Raw genomic sequence first — 20,044 nt, forward strand, 5'->3', positions numbered from 1 at the left:
CGTTAAGGGTGTTGGCCAAGAGCAAGTCATCAGTGGAGTGGGGGGTTTTAAGCTTGTAGTTTGTGATATTCCTAAAACCTTTCCACACAGAGGCCGAGTCATTCTCTGAGATCTGCTGCTGCATTTTCTCAGAGTGCTGATGTTTAGCAACGTCCACTTCTTTAGTGAACCTGTACTTGGCCTCTCTGTAGCAGTCCGTCTCCGCTTCTGAACGCCTTTCTCTTCAAGCTTCTCCTCCTTGCAGGGTTTTTCTCCTATTGTGGAAGACCCTGGCTTCAGAGCATGGTCAAATAGCGGGCTTTAGAAACTGTGTCATGTTGTGAGGAATGGGCACCTGAGCTCATTTGAACAGTTGAGAGGTCAGTTTTGGCTTCCTTCTTCTGACTTTTTTAGATTTCTGCAGCTAAGAAGCTTTTTGACAAAACATAAAGAATGGAGGCAAGTTTTGGAGCCCTCACCCATTGAGGGAATATTTCTAAAAATATTTCAAAGTAATTCCTCCCCAAAATTAATCAGTAATTTTTATAACGCATTTATGAGTTTCAATACAAATGCAACTTTGGATATTAAGGCAAGGCGGGAAGCTGAGACTGGCACTCAAATCTCAGACGACACCTGGGAAGAGGTGTTCAGCGAAGCCCATCTTGTGACTAATTCTGGGCTGTGGAGAGAATTTAAATGGAAGGTGGTCATGCGATATTTTAGAACCCCAGAGATAATGGCCAAAATGAAGCCTACAAATCCTGACACCTGCTGGCGAAATTGTGGTACTTATTTAGGAACCCATTCACATATATTCTGGTCATGCCCAAAACTCTGCTCATTCTGGAATGACATATTTAAAGTTCTCAGTACAGTTTTCCAACAACCATTAACAAAAGACCAACAGCTAGCCATTTTAGGAGTATTACCTAATGGTTTTGCGGGAAATGATAAAAAGTATCTCTTAAGAATCTTGCTTACAGCAGCACTAAAGTGTATTACTATTAAATGGCTGAATCTTGACCCACCTTCATATAATATGTGGCTTGATAAAGTAAGAGAAATTTACCAGATGGAGGAAATAACATACGCTCTGCGGATTCAAAGAGAGTTGTTTACTGAGCGTTGGCGACCCGTACATGCTTTACTGTTTCAATAATTTAGCATAGGTCTGTTTCGTTTTGTTCATTTATGGCTAGATTTGTCACATGTTATTTAATATTACATAAAGTTTTTGTTTTTCTTTTCTTTTTGTTTTTGCTGTTGTCTGTCTGTTTGTTTGCTTGGGTTTTGTTTTGCTTTCCAGTTTTGTTTTGTGCTTCTTAATTGCAGTTCTTATTTTACATTTCTGCATTGCGGTTCCTGTAACTGTCCTACTTGTGAACATTGACAAGTACAAGTTGCAATGTTGTAAATTATAATAAAAATTGAGTTTAAAAAAAAAAGACTACATTTAAAAAGTATGATGTTTTGGTCTTGTGTATTTTCAGACATGGCATCTGTTGGTCCCCTGCTCCTGCTGATGATGTCAGCCTTTTTCATCATCTCCAGTGTGACCACGTCTCCGTCTGCTGACCAAAGCAAACACAAGAAACCCCTTCTGGAGAAACTAAAACAAGGCAAAGAAAAACTTAAAAGTGCACTAAAAAATAAGGAGAACCTCAAAAAATATTGGTGTACTTTGTCTAACATTAATCACAGGCATTGGGAATGCGTTAAAAAACACTAGTCATGATATTCTTAAATCTGCTGCGTCTGTGGCTAGTGTTGTGCCAGTGGTAGGTGCTGTATTTTCCTTACTAATGACAATAGCGATACTGATAGATGAACATGTTAATGACAAATCATTACTGAAAGATATCAAGGAAGAATTTGAAAAAAATCGATCTTAAGCTTGAGAAGCATCATCGGGAACTAAAGTGGAACATCTGGGCAGCTGCAACTTATTCTAAGCCAGAGATGAAAATTAGGACTGCCTGGACTGAATACAAAACACTGCTGGGCAGTCTCGCTGGGGCTAAAGATCAGGATGAAAGGAAAAGACATGAAAAAAGCTTTATAGAAGCCTACTCAAAATATGAGAAAGCTCCTCGGGAAATGGGAGAGTTGCTGAAAAAAACAGGAAAGAGCTTCGTTAATAACCTCGGGGATGAACTGGCTGAATATGTTAAATGTCACGAGAAGGAAATCATAGAATATACATATCTCATTCTTACACTTATCTTCAAGGGCAACATGATGAATCAATTCTACTACAGACTGAAGAACATACAGTCTGAAGCGAGAAATGATGAGATGAAGAAGAATGTATATGAAGCAATGACAGCAATGTTTGAAATCCAAAAACAATGCATTGATAGCAGTATGACTTATGTTAAACAGGACGTGAAACCACTTATTGATAAATCTAAAAAGCGTGATGATTTGGCACAGGAAGTCTGGGATTTTCTGCAGAAGACATATGACAGGTATGATTGGATGGTTGTTGGATTTATAACCAAAAAATCCAGACATAAAACAATTAAAACCCTGAACAAACACGTGCTGACAGGATTCCAGGATGTGTCAACAGAGCGCATTACTGTGGCCGTATCCAGACAGGTGAAAGGGACTCAAAGCAAAGTACAGGAGGTCAGCACAGCCATTGAGAAGTGTATTAAAAAGAAAGTTTTGTGTTACAAGGTGGAAGAGACACTCCGCACATGTGGGGAAAAGGTGGCTGGAATTCCAATGTCTCAGACTTACACAGCAGTCCACGCCTATATTAAAAAAGCTCACCAAAGCATCAAGAAAAAGGAAGGTAACCGTAAAGCTAACGTTAAAGACCAAGCTGATGATGAAGATGAAGTCAGTGCTGCTCCTGAAAACCCTTCAGATCAGACTCCTTACATTTACACAGGGGAGTGTGAGAAATCTCCACGTGTCAAGCATGGAAAGTTTGTTGTTCTGATCAAAAGTGACGAAGAAATGATGGAAAAAGATCCGTGTGCCAAGCAGGACTGTGGGCAAAGAAAAGGCAGAGGAAAATGTGTGAAAATGAAAGACATGTTCCTTGGAATTTGCCGGTGTAATTATCCATACTATGGGCTTCACTGTGAGAATGACATAAATGATTATGCCATAGAATTAGAGAAAGAAGCAGGGACACAGAAAAATAAATCAACAGTGACAGGCAAGAGGAGGCGAAACAAGAACTGAAACAGCAGAACAGACTTCATGAAGTGACATGAGCTTCTTCTCTAAAATGACACTGAAACATTCGGTAAATCATCTTTTTCCTCAGACTCAAAGTATCTAAGAAACCAAAACCACATTTCTGAATGCGACTAACACTTTAATCCACTGCTCCATTCTCAGTGCCTCAATCTGTTTGGATCACATGTTTGTGGCTGATGTGCTCACCGTCACTAAGACTAAAGCTGATTTCATGTAAACACAGGCGGTTAGAAAAACAACAGAGTGGGCTCTGATTGGTTTGAACCTCCTCTGAACATTGTTCCCTTCAAACAACCAAAGTCAGTGTCCGAGCTCACATTCACTTCATGAGATTTTCTGCTGTTCATGTTTCTTTGAGCAGCAGCTGATGATGTGTGAACCTCTGAACAACAGTGAAGCATTTCTCAGAGTCCAAATCTGTGTGTTAAACTCACATGAATGAAATTAAGATAAAGTTTGTGTTTATCTGCCAAACTGAAAGACATCATACAGCAATCTGAGAACCAATGAAATGTGTCTGCCCTGAATAAAGCTTCTGTTTCACTGTCATACTTGTGTCTGTGATTTGAATACTCACCTTATATCCTGTCAGTGTGTCGTATCACTCATTCTAATGCACACTTTTAATGTAGTCCCTCCTGACTGGGGGAGTGGAAATTTCTAAGGAAATCCAGATTTTTATTTTGAGTGAAGTGACCCTTAAAAGTTCAGTTCACCTAATTCAGCTGTAGGTTACAGCTTAAAACACTTCAAAAACACCAACCTTCTGTTGACGCAGTGCTTTGTGAGCAAAGTTGCAGCCAACTCATTTTAATACAATACAATACAATACAATTTTATTTATATAGCACATTTAAAAACCCGAAGGCACACCAAAGTGCTTCACAGTAATATGGAGAGTCAACATAAGTCAAAAACAGGGTACAAATCGGGCACAAGCACAGACAGGATAGAGGCACTAAAAGACCAGGAGAGTTAGATAAATACAAAATATGCTACGAGGACAAAAAACAGCAGTAAAATTGATAAAAATAATACATTTAATAAAAGATTTAAAAGTTTAGAAATTAAAAGATTTAAAAGGGTATTAACTGGTTGGGAAAGCCAAGTCAAATAGATATGCTTTTAATCTTGATTTAAAGGACTGGATAGAGTCCGAGGCTCGAATAGAAGCAGGGAGGCTATTCCAAAGGTGGGGTGCAGCTGAAGCAAAGGCACGATCGCCTCTGGTCTTCAGTCTAAACTTAGGTTGGGCCAGGAGTAACTGACCTGATGATCTTAATGCACGACAAGGAGTGTACAAATTGAGGAGGTCAGTGAGGTAGCTGGGCGCAATGTTATTCAGGATTTTAAAAGTGAGTAGCAAGATTTTAAACTCAATGCGATATTTGATTGGTAACCAGTGTAGATCAACAAGAGCCGGAGTAATAGGGTCAAATTTTCTAGTGCCAGTAAGAAGGCGAGCCGCAGCATTCTGAACGAGTTGCAGCCTTCGAAGAGAGAAGGCTTGGAGATCACAGTAGAGAGAATTACAATAATCTAACCTGGAGGTCACAAAAGCATGGATACGTTTTTCCAGGTCCCTGTGTGGTATATAATGCTTAGCTTTAGAAATCTGGCGCAGTTGAAAAAAACTATATTTAACTACAGATGATACTTGTTTATCGAGCTTAAAGGAGCTATCCAAATAGACACCCAGGTTACGCATAGAATCAGAGAGAGAGAGAGTTAGCTAGGGGCCCCAGCAGGGCAACAAGCTGGTCTCGAGGAATATGGCTGTCGAACACCATAACTTCAGTTTCATTTAAATTTAAAACGAGAAAATTTTCTGACAGCCAATCTTTAACCTCTCTCAGACAATCGTACAGGGAGTTCAGTGATGCTGCCAAGTCATCAGTCAGTTGACAATAGATTTGAATGTCATCAGCATAAAAGTGATAAGAAATATTGTATTTTTCAAATATGGAGCCCAAGGGTAGCATATACAAAGAGAATAATAAAGGGCCCAATACAGACCCCTGGGGCACACCACAACAGAGAGGGGCAACAGAGGAAGAGTATCCTCCTATCACAACAGAGAAGGATCTATCTGTGAGGTAAGAGTTAAGGGCAGAACCCTTGATGCCTACAACATGCTCTAGTCTCCTCAAGAGTATATTATGATCAACCATGTCAAAGGCTGAAGACAGATCTAATAAAACTAAAACGGCAGGGCGACCAGAGTCAGCAAATACAAGAAGATCATTATAGACTCTTAGCAGGGCCGTTTCAGTGCTATGGTGTGGCTTAAAGCCAGAATGGTATTTGTCAGTGATATTATTTGCAATTAAGCAAGCCTGTATTTGGAGAAAGACGGCTTTCTCAAAAAATTTTGATAAAAACGGAAGCTTCGAGATTGGCCATTTTAACAATGGAGGCGGAGTAACACAGCAACAGTGCAGGTCTAACTGTCCAGCTAGACGCTGACGGAGGCTGGGTGGGGTCTTTCCGTGACTCCACATTCACAACATTAGGTGTTCGTGTGCCCTGACCGCCCAGGAGGGTAGTGACAATACACTATCAGACTTTTAGATGGACGTGTTTTCTGTCCACTACACTGTAAGTCAGTGCTTTCAAAAAGTTCCCTTTTCATTGGAATATACGTACAGATTTTCAACATCCTAATATCCTAACTATTAAAAAGAGTAAAACACTGACACCATTAAAAACTAAACTAAAACAAGAAAATCCAGTCTGGAAAGTGATGAAAAATACAGTAAAAGGTCAAATCTAAACAAAATAATTCAAAAATATTAAACTAAAACAATAGTTTAACTGGTTTTATGTCTGCAGCAGATTTACTGTTTGAATATAATTCAGAAACACTTGACCCCTGTTTCAATCCAGGCGCTCAATGTTGACATTGTGGAGGACTATAAATACCTCGAGTATACATTGACAATAAACTGGACTAGGCTAAAAACACCACAGCACTTTACAAGAAGGGCCAGAGTCGCCTCTATCTTTTGAGGCGACTCTGCCGGACAATGCTCAGGATTTTTTTCTACGAGTCTGTTGTGGCCAGTGCAATCCTCTACGCTGTTGCATCCTGGGGGAGAAGATTGAGGGTTGCTGATGCCAAAAGACTCAATAAACTGATCCGCAAGGACAATAATGTTGTGGGGATGGAGATGGACTCTCTTAAGGTGGTGTCAGAGAGGAGGATGTTGTCCAAGATGAAGAGGTTTAGTGTCTAGACTGGCTGGGGCGAGTGGAGGAACGGTGGCGTGAGAGAGCAGCTTCTGTTTTCCATCCTGAATCTCAGGATCAGATTTTATTGTCCTTGTGCAGCTGCAGTGCAGTGGTTTTGTTTCTGTATTCTGAGGACTGATTCCATCTAGTGGACATCTGAAGACACTACACAGGTTAGTTTGTATGAAGTTCATGGGTCATGTGACTCTTCTCCCACAGAACATGATGCTATGAGTGCCACCAACCTCAGAGAGGTAATCAGACAGTGACTAAAAATCTATGAAAACATCAAAATCTGACAGTAATTATGGGCTCAAATTGTGGTCATAAATAATTTGTACTTGTAAATCAGTTTTGTATGTGTAAAAAGAATTTGTGTGTGCGTAAAAAAAGATTCGTGTAAAACTGCACTCAAGTTTCAGGTAGTGTACAAGTACGAATTTTGACCCTATTTTTCTTCCTTTCATCTGATTGGTCAATGTCATGTCAATCACAAATTTAACAATCCAGTCAGAGAACAGATGGGTTTGGCTATTGGAGGGGTGTAAAAACGTTTTTAGTCTAACAACACCAGGCTCCTTCTTCCTGCAAGGACTATGTTCAGGTGTGAGCACTACAGAAGTAATCAGTGACTAATTACTGATTACTTCTCCCAAAAAATAATCCAGTTACTTTATTGATTACTGATTTTCAAAAGTAATTAATTACAGAAACATGTACAAATATGTACAGTACAGCTTTAAATAGAAATAAGTTTCTCATCCATCAGTCATAAAATCATTGAACAATCCACACTGTGTCTATATCACAGCCAAATGTGGGCCAAGAAAAATGTATGTATGGACTGGATGGGTTGTTACGGACATCTGGTGAAAAGTCAGAAGAACTTTTATAAATATATTTACTTAGAAAATTTGTAACACGTCGTGGCCAAATTCGGCCAATCGTGGCCAAATTCGGCCACTTCAAACAAAAGCAACATGTGAAAAGCCGCGGCAGGGAATTAAAAGGAACGGACTTCAGCGTGAACGACCAGTTCCCCAAAGAGATCTTGGAACGACGCAGGGTCCTCTTCCCAATCCGACGTGGCTTCATCCAGAAGGGCTCCTGCGCTGTCATCGCTGTGGACCGGCTGTACGTGGACGGACAGCTCCACCGTGACCCCAACATCACTCCGTGGCTGTATTAACCTCACACCAGATAAGAATCAGCTACACCATTTCCCTATCCACTCACACTAACTTGCATTAACATCTGTTTAACTTACCAGTATCAAATCGCATCTTAAAGTGTGATTTCATAGCAGAATTAACACCGTCACTCTCCGTCAGTGATTTAATTGGAATGTTTACGTTTTGTTTCTGTTTTTTTTTTTCTTCTCGTTTTTTTTTTTTTTTTCCTCCTCTCTTTTCCCCCTCTTGGTTTTATGCTGCTCACCCCTGTCCTTGGTTTCTTTCTTTATTCCTTTCACTGCCTCGATCACCTGCTTCGACACTCATCCACAAACATCCTTTATTTCGACACATACGCACCATGCGCTCAACGGCAGCACATTTACATCAGTCAGACAGCGCACACAGTCATATAAGATACACACACACTTAAGCCAAGCCTACTCATATTAGTAACTATGCATACACAAAGTCAGACTCAGGGAGCATCTCGCCACACATTTTTTCTCTCTCTCCTTCTCTTTATTTATGAACAAGTGACGTATTCTCTCCACCTGTCTAAGCAACGCACACAGCATACATCCCTAGTTATACACAAACATCTATGGGTACACTGAGGTTCATTACATGGAATATAAATGGAGCTGGCTACAGAGAAAAGAGGTTAAAAATATTTAACCAACTCAAAAAACTACAGGCAGATGTTGTCCTATTACAAGAGACCCACAGACCTCTTAGAGGTTCGAATGAACTTAAAACACCTGAGTTTCCTAATGTGTTCTCAGCTTGTTATAATTCTAGACAAAGGGGAGCAGCAATTTTAATACATAAAAATATTAATTTCACAGTACTCGATACAGTTATAGATCCAGAGGGCAGATTCTTAATCATTAAACTATCTATACGTGATAAAAAAGCTATGTATTGCAAGTGTATATGGTCCAAATGTTGATGATCCCTCATTCTTTCACGGTTTTTTCAGTGCACTCTCTGAACACTTAGATGGCACACTTGTTCTTGGAGGTGACCTCAACCTTGGACTAAATGAAGACATGGATAGGCTCAATACAGTGGAAACTCAGCGTAATTGGCAGTCCACAAATATAATCAAACAGTATATGAGCGACTTTGGTCTTTGCGATGCATGGCGCTCCCTTCACCCCACCAGTAAGGAATATACTTTTTTCTCACATGTCCATCACTCTTACTCTCGTCTGGATTATTTTTTGGTCAGCAGCTCACTGCTGAACGACATTTCAGACACTGAGATTCACCCTATAGCTGTCAGCGATCATGGTCCTGTATCTTTAACACTAATGCACAAGAATAATACTACGCCAAGAAAAAACTGGAGATTTAATATATCACTACTTAAAGATGAAGACTTTATTAAATATTTTAAAAAAGAGTGGACTTCATATTTGAACTATAATGACACTCCCGAAACATCAGCTTCTGTTCTATGGGAAGCAGGGAAAGCTGTGATGAGAGGTAAAATAATTTCTTTCTCATCACATAAAAAGAAAAAAGAAAACAAAAATATTCAGGAATTAGAAAAAAACATCAAATCACTAGAAGAAGCCTACGCGTCCCACCAAGATCAGGAAACATTGAACAAAATACGCAAAACAAAACTAGAATTAAATGAGATAATTGATAAAAAAAACCAAAATTCTTAGTACAAAGACTACGCCTACAAAATTATGAACATGGTAATAAATCCGGTCAATTTCTAGCAAACCTGCTAAAAATAAATAAAGAAAAAACAACTATATGTGCTGTTCAAGATTCATCTGGGAACACAATATATGATCCGATACAAATAAACAACATTTTCAGGGATTTCTATAAAACGTTGTATTCACCACAAATAAACCCATCTACAAAAGAAATTGATCAGTTTTTGGACAACATAACTCTTCCAAAATTATTGGACACTCAAGCAATGGCACTGGATTCACCACTGACACCAGGTGAACTCCAGGAAGCCCTGATAAGTATGCACAATAATAAGGCTCCAGGTCCAGATGGCTTTCCTGCAGAATTCTACAAAGAATTCTGGTCGATTCTAGCACCAGTTTTCTACAGAACGTTGTTGGAAATTAAAGAAAAGGGCAGACTTCCATCAAATATGAATTCTGCAAACATTAATCTCCTGCTAAAACCAGGCAAAGACCCTGTATATCCCTCAAGCTATCGTCCAATATCCCTTATAAATGTAGACCTTAAAATAATCTGCAAAGCTCTCTCAAAGAGACTGGAGAAAATAACCCCCCTCTTAATTCATCCTGACCAAACTGGTTTCATAAAAGGTAGGCACTCATCAACAAATACACGTAGATTACTTAATTTGATAGACTACTCATACAGTAAAAACCTAGAAACTACAATATTCTCTTTAGACGCAGAAAAAGCATTTGACAGAGTTAACTGGAAATTTCTATTTGCAACTTTACACAAATTTGGTTTTGGATCCTCTTTCATAAACTGGTTAAAAATATTATATAATTCCCCAACAGCTTGTGTTAGAACAAATGACCAGACATCCTCCAGCTTCTGTCTCTTGAGGGGCACCAGGCAGGGATGCCCACTCTCCCCTTCACTATTTGCAATTTTTATTGAACCACTAGCAGCAGCAATTAGACAGAATTCAGTAATTAAGGGCATAAAATGCAAGAACGTGGAACATAAAATCAGCCTTTATGCGGATGATGTGTTACTCTTTCTCCAAAATTCACAAACCAATATCTCTGGGGTGATTGAATTGATAAACTCTTTTGCAAGAATATCAGATTACTCAATTAACTGGTCAAAATCTACAGTCCTACCGATTAATTGCTCCTTCCATAATTCCTCTTCTACACCACTGCAATCGGGAAATATAAAATATTTAGGTATTAATGTTTCTCCCAAGCTTGCAGATCTAACTAAATTAAACCATATCCCACTTTTAAAGAAGGTAGAAGATGATCTGGCTAGATGGAAATGTCTACCCATATCACTCATGGGAAGGGTTGCCGCTATAAAAATGATGGTCTTACCAAAAATAAATTATTTATTCTCAATGATCCCAACTAAACCGCCACAAGATTGGTTCAGATCTCTAGATTCATGTATGTCCAAATTCCTTTGGAAAAATAAACCCCCACGTATAAGCTTAAAAACACTACAAAAGACCAAGGATAAAGGAGGACTAGAACTGCCTAACTTTCAGCACTACTTCTTAGCCAACAGGCTTCAGTTTATCTCAGGATGGCTAAAACACACCCTCTTAGATGAACCTTGGCTAGATGTAGAACAAGCACTCTGCAATAATCTAGAGATCTCAGACCTACCATTTATCAGCTCAAACATCCAACGACATGAATGCTTTAAAAGCATCAACATCAGCTCTTCTCTGACAGCATGGTGGGAGTTTCTAAAATTGACAGCGTCTTCATTAATCCCATGCAAACGTACACCTATCTGGAACAACCCTGACATATTACAAAACAATAATATGATAAACTTTTCAGATTGGAGTGATAAAGGAATCAAATATTTAGAACATATACTAGAAGGAACAGAATTTATTTCATTTGACGGACTAGTTACACAATATGGGATCAACAAGAAAAGATTTTTAGAATATCAACAAATTAAATCCATAGTAAAAAAGAAATTTAAACCAGGTCAAGTTGAACTACAAACACCACCAAGTGTGGTTCAATTTCTTACTCTTAAACCCCCCAAATTACTATCCAAAATATACAGAATGCTTTCTAAAACAGATGAATCAATATCACTTCCTATTGCAAAATGGGAAGCGGATTTATCAGTTAACTTAGACCTAAACTTCTGGTCTCAGATTTGCTTAAAAACCTTTCATCTAATTAGAAATCCCAGTCTTCAATTAATTCAATACAAAATATTACATAGAGTGGACTATACAGGTCATCGGATGTTCAAGATGGGCTTTACGTCTACCAACAACTGCTCACACTGCCAAACCAATTCACCGGACAATTATATCCACGCTCTTTGGTTCTGTCCACCAGTTCAGAAGTTTTGGCGCGAGATATGTGAAGACTTATCGAAGTGTCTGAAATGTAACATTCCAACTTCCCCCTTAGTGTGTTTGTTGGGCAGCTTAGATAATGTCACTTCAGAAAAGAATATCGCCCATATGGTTTTCACTGCCCTATGCATAGCCAAGAAAACAGTCCTCATGAACTGGAAAAATAAAAATAATCTTAATTCTAACCAATATAGAAATTATCTATTAGATTACATTAGTCTTGATACAGCCTCTGCCACCACATCAGATCAATTGCTCTGGGCTCCTTTGATCAGCTCCATCACCTAGTGCGGGTCGGGGGTCATAGTTTGGTCCCGCCTTCACTGTTGTGATTGGTGTGGGGGTAGGGACAGGCTTAGGGCGTCGGGGGGTTCCCCGGAGGCATCTTCCTTGGGGGGCTCAACCCGGGGTAGCGGTCATGTCCGGTTAGTGGCTCTGTTGGCTCTCCGGTGACTGTTTCCTCGCGGCTGCGTGCAGCGGGGCTAGGGGAGGGTCTGTGCTGACGGACGTGGGTTACTGACCTGGTAGCCTGGCTGCCCCTGGGTGGGTCCGGGATGGGCGTGAGGTTCTGGGGGCGCTCCGTCTCTGGGCTGGGACCTGGACCGGGCCTCGGGGGCTTGGGTCCTGGTTGGTGTGTTGCCGGGGTTGTGGGCGGGTGGGTGCATGGGGGCCCAGCCCTGGAGCAGGGTGCCGCCGGTGCGTCGAGCCACCTGGGGGGCTCTTCAACTGGTGGGGGAGATTGTCACATCTTGCAGGAGCTTTCCTCTCCTCAGGAGCTCCCTCTGCAGGAGGGGGAGATACAGGAGAGGTGGAGGAAGATCTCAGCCTGGGTGTTTACTGTCTTATGTAGTCTGGAAGATGAGTGGATGGTGGGGTGGGTGCAGTTTTCTCTGTGGTGGGGTTGGGTGGACTGTCCCGGGCTCTGTGGGGCCGGGCGGCGCTGCTGCACTGGGCCCGGTCTGGATGGGCCTGGGCCCCCTTTCCCTGGCGGGTCGCGGAGTATGGGGGTGCCTACTGGGGTCAGCGGGGGAGCTGGCCCCAGGGAGGGGTCACTTGCCCCTCCCTTCCTTCCCTCCCCATCTCCAGCTGCCTCCCTCTTCCCGCTCCACCACAACCACCCACACATGCAGGGCCTTGGAGTAGGGGTATGTCACCAGGGTGCAGAGGAGGCTACCCCCCCCCCCCCCCCCCCTCTGTCCACTTCTGGCTGCCTCTGCCTCAATTTTATCCCACAACTTAGACATTCACATTACTCACACTCTCATTACACATACCTATAGGATCTTGGGGGTGGGCACGATACACGGAGTCCAAAGTACCATCAGGGTGTACACCCCACCCCTGGCATCGTTGCCCACCTCTCAATTTTAAATACACGTAGACATTGAGGGCTAGCAGGAGGGACCATGCGCTTACCTGCTGCTCTCTGGCAGGTAGCTCCATGCCCTCCTGGGTTTTAAATGCACCTTAGAACACACATGCATCAACATTACAATGAGTGGGTGGAGGGAGGTTTGGAGTCTTCTCTCACCCCCATTCTCTGCGACCTGCTGGAGCAGGGGGGCTAGGACTAGGAGGAGGAGTTGGCCGTCCGACTGCGGTCTGGAGTGTGGAGCCTTCCTGCTGCTGCGGAGTCGGGGCGGTCTGCCTCCCCCCACCGCAGGGAAAAGGGGAAACACCACCTGGGTCTGGGTGCAGTTCCCCCCTCCAGGGGCGGGGGCACCTAGACCCGGTTTGTAGAGTACGCTTGGGGAGTGTGATCGTGTGTACAACGTCTCTTTACGTCTGTCTCCACGTTGGTTGAGTGTGGAGTAAGTGCATATGAGAGCATGAGGGTGGGAATGGATGTTTGTATATGTGTGTGCCTGTATGTCTGTGTCTATATGTCAGGTTGGGTGTCAGGCGCCACCTCTCTGGGGACATCTCAGGCCGTCCAAGGTTTGGAGGCCTATCTCCCCCTACCACCACTTCCCCTGCCAGTGGCGGACCCCCTCAGACATCGGTGCGTTGGTGGTTCTTTGTGTCCGGGGATGGGCGTCCAGGTACACACCGGCTCACTCCTTGGCGGCCGCTTATCGGGGCCTGGAGCCTGGGGCTCGCTCGGGCCACTTCGGAGGTGGGGTGCCCCCGGCCTCTCGGCCTGGGGCTCGGTCACTCAGGTGCAGCTGGCTGCCGGCGGAGCTCACGGGCGCGTCACTGCAACTCCCCCTGGCTTCTGCTCCGCGGCTGCTGAGTGAGCCCTCATCTGGGACTCTCCTCAGCTCTTTCCGGGACAGTGGCGCAGCTGCCCCTCTGTTGGTCTTCCTTGGTCTCTTGTGTTCTGGGGGCCTCTGGATGTCTGGAGTTTTGATCTCCTCCACACCTGCTTCACGCCCTGGAGGACGGGGCTGTGGCCCCCCCACACCCTCTAGCAGATTATTACATGAAGGAACCTTTTAAAAAACAAAAAACAAGCGCGTCCATGCTCACAGGTGTACACACGGGTGATCACACCCACAAACTACACCCTTTTTGGCTCCTACCTCAAAGCACACTGTGTTCTGTTGATCTTATGTGCTGCACAATAATGTTTAATATTTAGTATTTACTGTCATATTCCCATATATCATTGTGATGTTGTTTATTCTATTACTCTTGTTCTCTTCTGCTTGCTTTCTTTTTTCTTTCTCAGCAGGTGATCCAGGTGATTGATATATGCATTTTTTTTTCTCTGACCGTTCTGTTGGTTTTTGTCTTTTGCCCTTCTCCCCCGTCCCTCTTCTCAGCTGTTTCTCTTTCCCTCTTTCTTTCTCCCCTTCTTTCCCCCAGTCAAGTCTGTCCCGTATTCAGTAAGTGAAAATAAAATAAACAATAAAAGGTGAATCAAATGGACCATTACGGCAAGGCTGGGATGGTCAGTTTGGTAAAGTAAATCCGTTGGGCATCTTTCTTTGCCTTTAGACAACAATTCTGATGGCAAAAGAGCCAAACGGGACAGGCCAAAAAAAAAAAAAAAAAAAACAAAAAAAAAGATGATGTGAGAGTGTCTGTGTTTAGGGCACGGATGGCTTGGGGATAGAAGCTCCTCTTGAGTCTCTCTGTCCTTGCCCGGAAGATGCGGAACCTTCTACCAGATTGCAGAAGTTGGAACAGTTTGTTGCCAGGATGGGACGGGTCCTTCAGTATCTGCGCTGCTCTAGTCCGGCATCTCCTGGTGTAGGTGTCCTGAAGCGGGGGGAGAGCAATCCTGCAGCAGCGTTCTGCTGTACGGATCACTCTCTGGAGAGCTTTTTGGTCCTTCACACAGCTGTTCCCAAACCACGATGTCATGTTCTGTGTGAGGATGCTCTCCACAGCGCCTGTATAGAAAATCCTGAGGATCTTTGGAGAGACCCTGAACTTCCTCAGTTGTCGTAGGTGATACAGGCGCTGCCTAGCCTTTTTGGTCTGGACCTGAATGTGGGCAGCCCATGTCAGGTCTGAGGAGATGTGGACACCAAGATACTTGAAGGACTACACCCTCTCCACTGGCGCTCCATTGATGATAATGGGCTTGTAGTCTAGTAGAAAGTAGGAAGAAAAACATTGTCAGTGCGCACCGTCTCTTTCATGAGGAGGGACGGGGAAGAATGAATCCTGTGGTCAAAGGCAGAGAAGGAAATGAGATCTCTGCTCTCCTTTTAAAAAAGCATTGTCTCTAATTTCCCTTATATTTATTTATTTTTGTGATCCTGCATTCATCAAAGCTCCTCTATGTGAATATTGAGATCGATTACTATCAATCTGTGAGGAGAAATCTATGGAGACATTTAACAGCAAAGTCAACCAATATGATTATTGATAGGTCTGCATCAAATTACAAAGAACTGTGCACACATTTTAAGAAACTCCTTTGATTTCCTGACACAAATATCTAAACACCAGTGGCTCCCTTGATCACTATCCTCCTGCTGTGGACCTACTTTATGAAGTCATCGCCATTATTTATGCTTGTGCATTAATTACTTTTATCCGCCCCTGCTGCCAAGCATTGACACTGTCTGTGCCAACAAAGCAAAAGTTCCCTTCTCCAATTACAAGCGAGGTACTGAGGGTGAAGCAACAGAACTCCTCCCCCGGTTGGCACAACCAGTGTCAGCGGCACAAATGATTGACAGCATCTTTATCCAAAAACAAGAATGGGCGTGGTAAAGGTTTTAGAAGATAGACTAACCTGAGGTTAGTAACCTCCCTAACAATCCACATAATGGGAATCGTGCACTTTGACTGTGCTTCATGAAACATGTTTGCTGTAACATCTCCGTGGCTCTGCTGGACTTTACTGTCTGTCTCCCTCGTGGGCTTTACCTGTGCAGGTGAGTTTGGTTTTAAATCCTATCGATTTATTTCTTACACGCTGTTAGATGTTAGAGCTGCTTTAGGTTGGGCCACTCACAGAGAGGACGCAGGTCTCCTGTCAACAAAACTCTTCTGTCATGTGAGAAAGTGGATGTTAGTTTTTAAATGTACTCACACACATTTACATAACAGTTTGTATAATGAAGCTGTGAAGAGAAGAGTCTGCTGTAAAAGACTTTAAAGCGGTGTCAGATAAACATGGACAAACTGCTGTAAAGGTTTATTATTATTGATTTATCCTTCAGACACTTCTGATAATAGAAAATCTACATTTACTTCAACCATCACTCCTTAAATCCCCTCAGCTCTGTACGATTAACATGAATCACTGGTGACCCTCTGTGTAGTAGCTGGATCCCCTTTTCCCAAAAAAGCAGGAACCTGGGTGAACCACCGAAAGCAAAGGTTCCTTATTCTTTGTAGAAATGACTCTAAATTCATGCCAGTGATTATTTATCTGGAATTTGGAGATGATGAATCAGAATAATCTTTTGTCTTCGCAGCAGAATTAAGATGTAAGACGTTCATGCCAATGTAGCTGTTTTCTGTGTTATTGCCAAGACTGCAGTGTCATATTAATGAGTACAGTACATGTTACTGATGGTAGCTGTGTATGTGATTCCCATGTAAATACATTCAGTTGAGGAAGATGACAGAGAAGAGGACAATACTGCACATACACAGGCAGGTATTTAGATAAACACTTTATTTATCCACAGAGGGAAACTCACAGGAGCTCATTTAAAAACAAAACCCTTCAGTCATAATTGTAAAAGTACTAAACAGATAGAAATGAGTTCTCACTCAATGTGACCAAAACTACAATTATGTTATCTGGAAACTGTAGAAAATATTCTGTAGCAAAATTGTTGATAAATAATGTTAAAGTCTGTCTGTAACTATGGAAAATAGTCTAATATAAATCCGACCGTGACCTGGATACACTGTGAGGATTCTCTCTTACTGGTACGCTCATGGCAAGATGCAGGTTAAATGAGGAAGCAGTATTTCTGCTTCCTTTGGTGTTAGCAGTGGTATCAGACAGGGTGGGATTTTGTCTTGAATTTTATTTAATTTATGTGCTGATGACCTTTCCATACAGCTGGCAGCCTGTAACACTGGGAGTATATTAGGATAATCGGCTTAATTTGAACTGACATACTCTTGAGGTTCATAAAAAGGTGAAACACCTCAGTCACTTTAATACTGATCAAATGAAGGATGATGACATATACAGACAATACTGTAAGTTCTATGTGCAGACAAATACATTTGCACACAAATTTGGCTTTTTTCAGATTCTGTTAAAGTGGCTTTGTAGCATAATGGACACCGATCTATACTGCCCCTTGTGGTCATCTTGCTACAAACAATGCAGCATGCAAAGGCTGTATACTTTACTAATCACTTAGATTTCAATACTTAGAGGAGAGTGGAGAAGCCTAAAGCAACACATCTAAAACTTCACATCAAACTTCATGTAAACTTCAGAAAACATCTGCATGATTAAGATTTAGAGAGCACACTAACATTCTGTTTTTGAAGTTCATGGATTGCATAAAATTTAAAGTAAAATTAAAACTAAAACCACAACAACAGGTTGGTTCCAGTTCTCAGAGTGTCTGCTCCTCTCTCTCTGTCTTTGTCTCCTCAACAGGATCATTTGTAGTGAATATGACTCAGACCTCCTATCAGGCAGAGGAGAACCACAACATCACACTGGAGTGGACGTTCACAGTAGAAACAGGCAGATCCCCCACATATCTAATAATTTACTGTGACCTGATAACTGGTGATAAATCTTCACTCCTGTATCATGTCCACAATGGTGCTGAAGTCTCAGAGTCTCAGGATAAAAAGTTTTCAGGGCGAGTTCAGGGTGACAAAGACGCCCTCAGAGAAGGACGAATCAGACTCCAGCTGTGCAAACTCAGGACTGAGGACTCGGGTCAATACAAGTGTAAAGTAAACACAGATTATGGTCTCAGCTCTGCGAGCTGCAGACTCAACGTCACTGGTAAGTTTTAACAAGTCAAAGCTGAACAATCACTTTTATATTCATGGTCTGTTAAACTTTTATGTGCAATGATTGTGATTAACAACTGAAAAACATGATGTGTTGTTCATGTCAAACATGGTTCTCATTTTATTTGTCTGTTACAGCAGCTACATCACAAGAAGAGAGAGACTGGAAGATTATTACAATTGTCCTGACAGCAGCAGCAGCATTAGTAGCTCTGCTGATGTGCGCTTTACTTTGGACTGTGTTTAGAAAAAAGTGCTGAACTTCTGTACAGCTGTAAACATCCAGAGTCACTAAACCAAGGTACTTCCTGCCTTTGACGTCTCCTTCAAGTATAACAAGTTACATGTTGATATGAGCTGTGTAAATGAACTGATTCTTATATGTTGCTTTTGTAATTGACCTGAGCATTTCAAATGTTTTATATAAACTTCCGCATTCACACACATTCATACAAGAACCTTTTGTTTGTATGTCTGTTCTATACAAGTCCTTTTTGTATAACACGAATAGATAGAAATATATGTAGATATTAATAATGCTCTGTGTTTTACAAACCCCATTTTCAAAAGCATTGGGAAGCTTTCTAAAACTGCAATAAAAACTAAAATGTGGTCATTCACTTTAACTTTAATTTAACAGGCAAATTAACAGAGAAAAGATTTTCAGTGTTTTTAGTAACAAACTCATTTCTATTTGATAAACACATTTAGAAATTGATGCCTGCAACCCCCTCACCTTTTAATTTCACATCTTAATCTTTCTGAAAATGAAGAAACTCATTTTTACAAATGTACAAGTGGAAATTCTTCCTGATTCTTTTCACGAGGGCGATGGAAGCCTCAACTGATGGTGTCTTCACATATGTGGAAATCCTCCACACCATCACAGAGGCTGGTCTTTGCACCTTTCTCTGATAACAGCGTGGAGCTTTTTCTTCTTTGAAACGTTGAATTGAATGTCTGAAGTACTGCTGAGCCCATGTGGCTGTCAGTCAGTTTTTACTGATAATAATAAAAAATGTCTGTGAAAACTTTCAGTGTGGGTTTATCCACACAGGCTGTTTGTTACGTCATTTTGTTTTTAGGCCAAAAAGGAAAGTCTTTTCAGGGTTAAAGTGTTCTTTTGATTTTAGCTGCCAGCTATAGTTGTCAGCTAACAGACAATGAGTCACTCTCACATGTGTCAGGTCTTCAGTTACTACCAGAGGGTACAGAGGAAACTTCCTGCAGGAAATAAGCAAAGTGCCCTCATCTAACATGGTACAAATGTTTCTTTCATTTAGCATCATATTGGCTTTGATACAAAGTAACTCAATTGTCTGGATGGTTTGAGGCTAAGAGACGTGAGACCAACACTAACCCTGTAACACGATAAATTTGTGTTATCTTAACCCTTTATGTTTTAGTTATGAGTTAAAGAAATGCTCTTAATTTCAGGAACAAAAATGAACTATTTTAAAAAATATCATTTGACTTTTGGAGCTGTGACCTCTGATTCGTTCTGTGCAAAAAGCCGCTTCGTGACTCAGACTGTGCTGGAGGAGACGTAACAGAAAGGGAATCATCCACACAATAGGGGTCAGAAGGAGTGTGAAAAATGTTAAGTTCTTCCTGTACTGTGTGAATATTTGATGATCTGAGTAGAAATTTGTCCTGACATTTAAAAGAACAAGTCAGCAGACAAATACATTAAAATGCAGTTAAGCCAGAATGTCATGCAGATGCTAAATTGGGCAAAAAAATTTTTTTTTCGTTTCCAAAGACTTTAATGACAAAACATCTTAAATGTGACATCAAAACATCTGGAATAATAATTTAACTCTCAACATCAAAATAAATATTCATTACTATTTAATTGACAGCGGTTTAATTATGATGGTCAGCTGAGGGGATGGACCAAGAGCCAGGATAAAGATGGATTTTAAACTGAATTATTCAATTATTCAGCAAAGATGCCTCAGAAGATAGAAGATCAATTCTTCTT

The 20,044-nt window shown here is 41.5% G+C and overlaps 1 protein-coding gene across 2 annotated transcripts; it reads left to right on the forward strand.

Moving 5' to 3' along the window:
* The first annotated feature begins 15,890 nt into the window (after positions 1-15,890).
* On the forward strand, positions 15,891-18,497 carry LOC113017276 (programmed cell death 1 ligand 1-like). Of its 2 annotated transcripts, XM_026160451.1 has the most exons (4): positions 15,891-15,992; positions 17,693-17,827; positions 17,903-18,052; positions 18,199-18,497. In XM_026160451.1, exons 1-4 carry the CDS (start codon positions 15,920-15,922, stop codon positions 18,318-18,320), a joined length of 480 nt encoding a protein of 159 aa, XP_026016236.1. In that variant the 5' UTR covers positions 15,891-15,919; the 3' UTR covers positions 18,321-18,497. The 2 variants fall into 2 exon arrangements, with proteins under 2 accessions (XP_026016236.1, XP_026016235.1); XM_026160450.1 differs by having other exon boundaries at positions 17,693-18,052.
* The last annotated feature ends 1,547 nt before the right edge of the window (positions 18,498-20,044 follow it).

Source organism: Astatotilapia calliptera, unplaced genomic scaffold (genome assembly GCF_900246225.1).
Source record: "Astatotilapia calliptera unplaced genomic scaffold, fAstCal1.2 U_scaffold_1, whole genome shotgun sequence".
Taxonomy (NCBI): domain Eukaryota; kingdom Metazoa; phylum Chordata; class Actinopteri; order Cichliformes; family Cichlidae; genus Astatotilapia; species Astatotilapia calliptera.

Excerpts from the sequence above, each read along its gene's own strand:
- LOC113017276 (XM_026160450.1), top strand. The coding sequence starts at position 15,920 with ATGTTTGCTGTAACATCTCCGTGGCTCTGCTGGACTTTACTGTCTGTC. Across the intron at positions 15,993-17,692 it reads CGTGGGCTTTACCTGTGCAG|GATCATTTGTAGTGAATATG; the intron begins GTGAGTTTGGTT and ends TCTCCTCAACAG. Across the intron at positions 18,053-18,198 it reads CTGCAGACTCAACGTCACTG|CAGCTACATCACAAGAAGAG; the intron begins GTAAGTTTTAAC and ends TGTCTGTTACAG.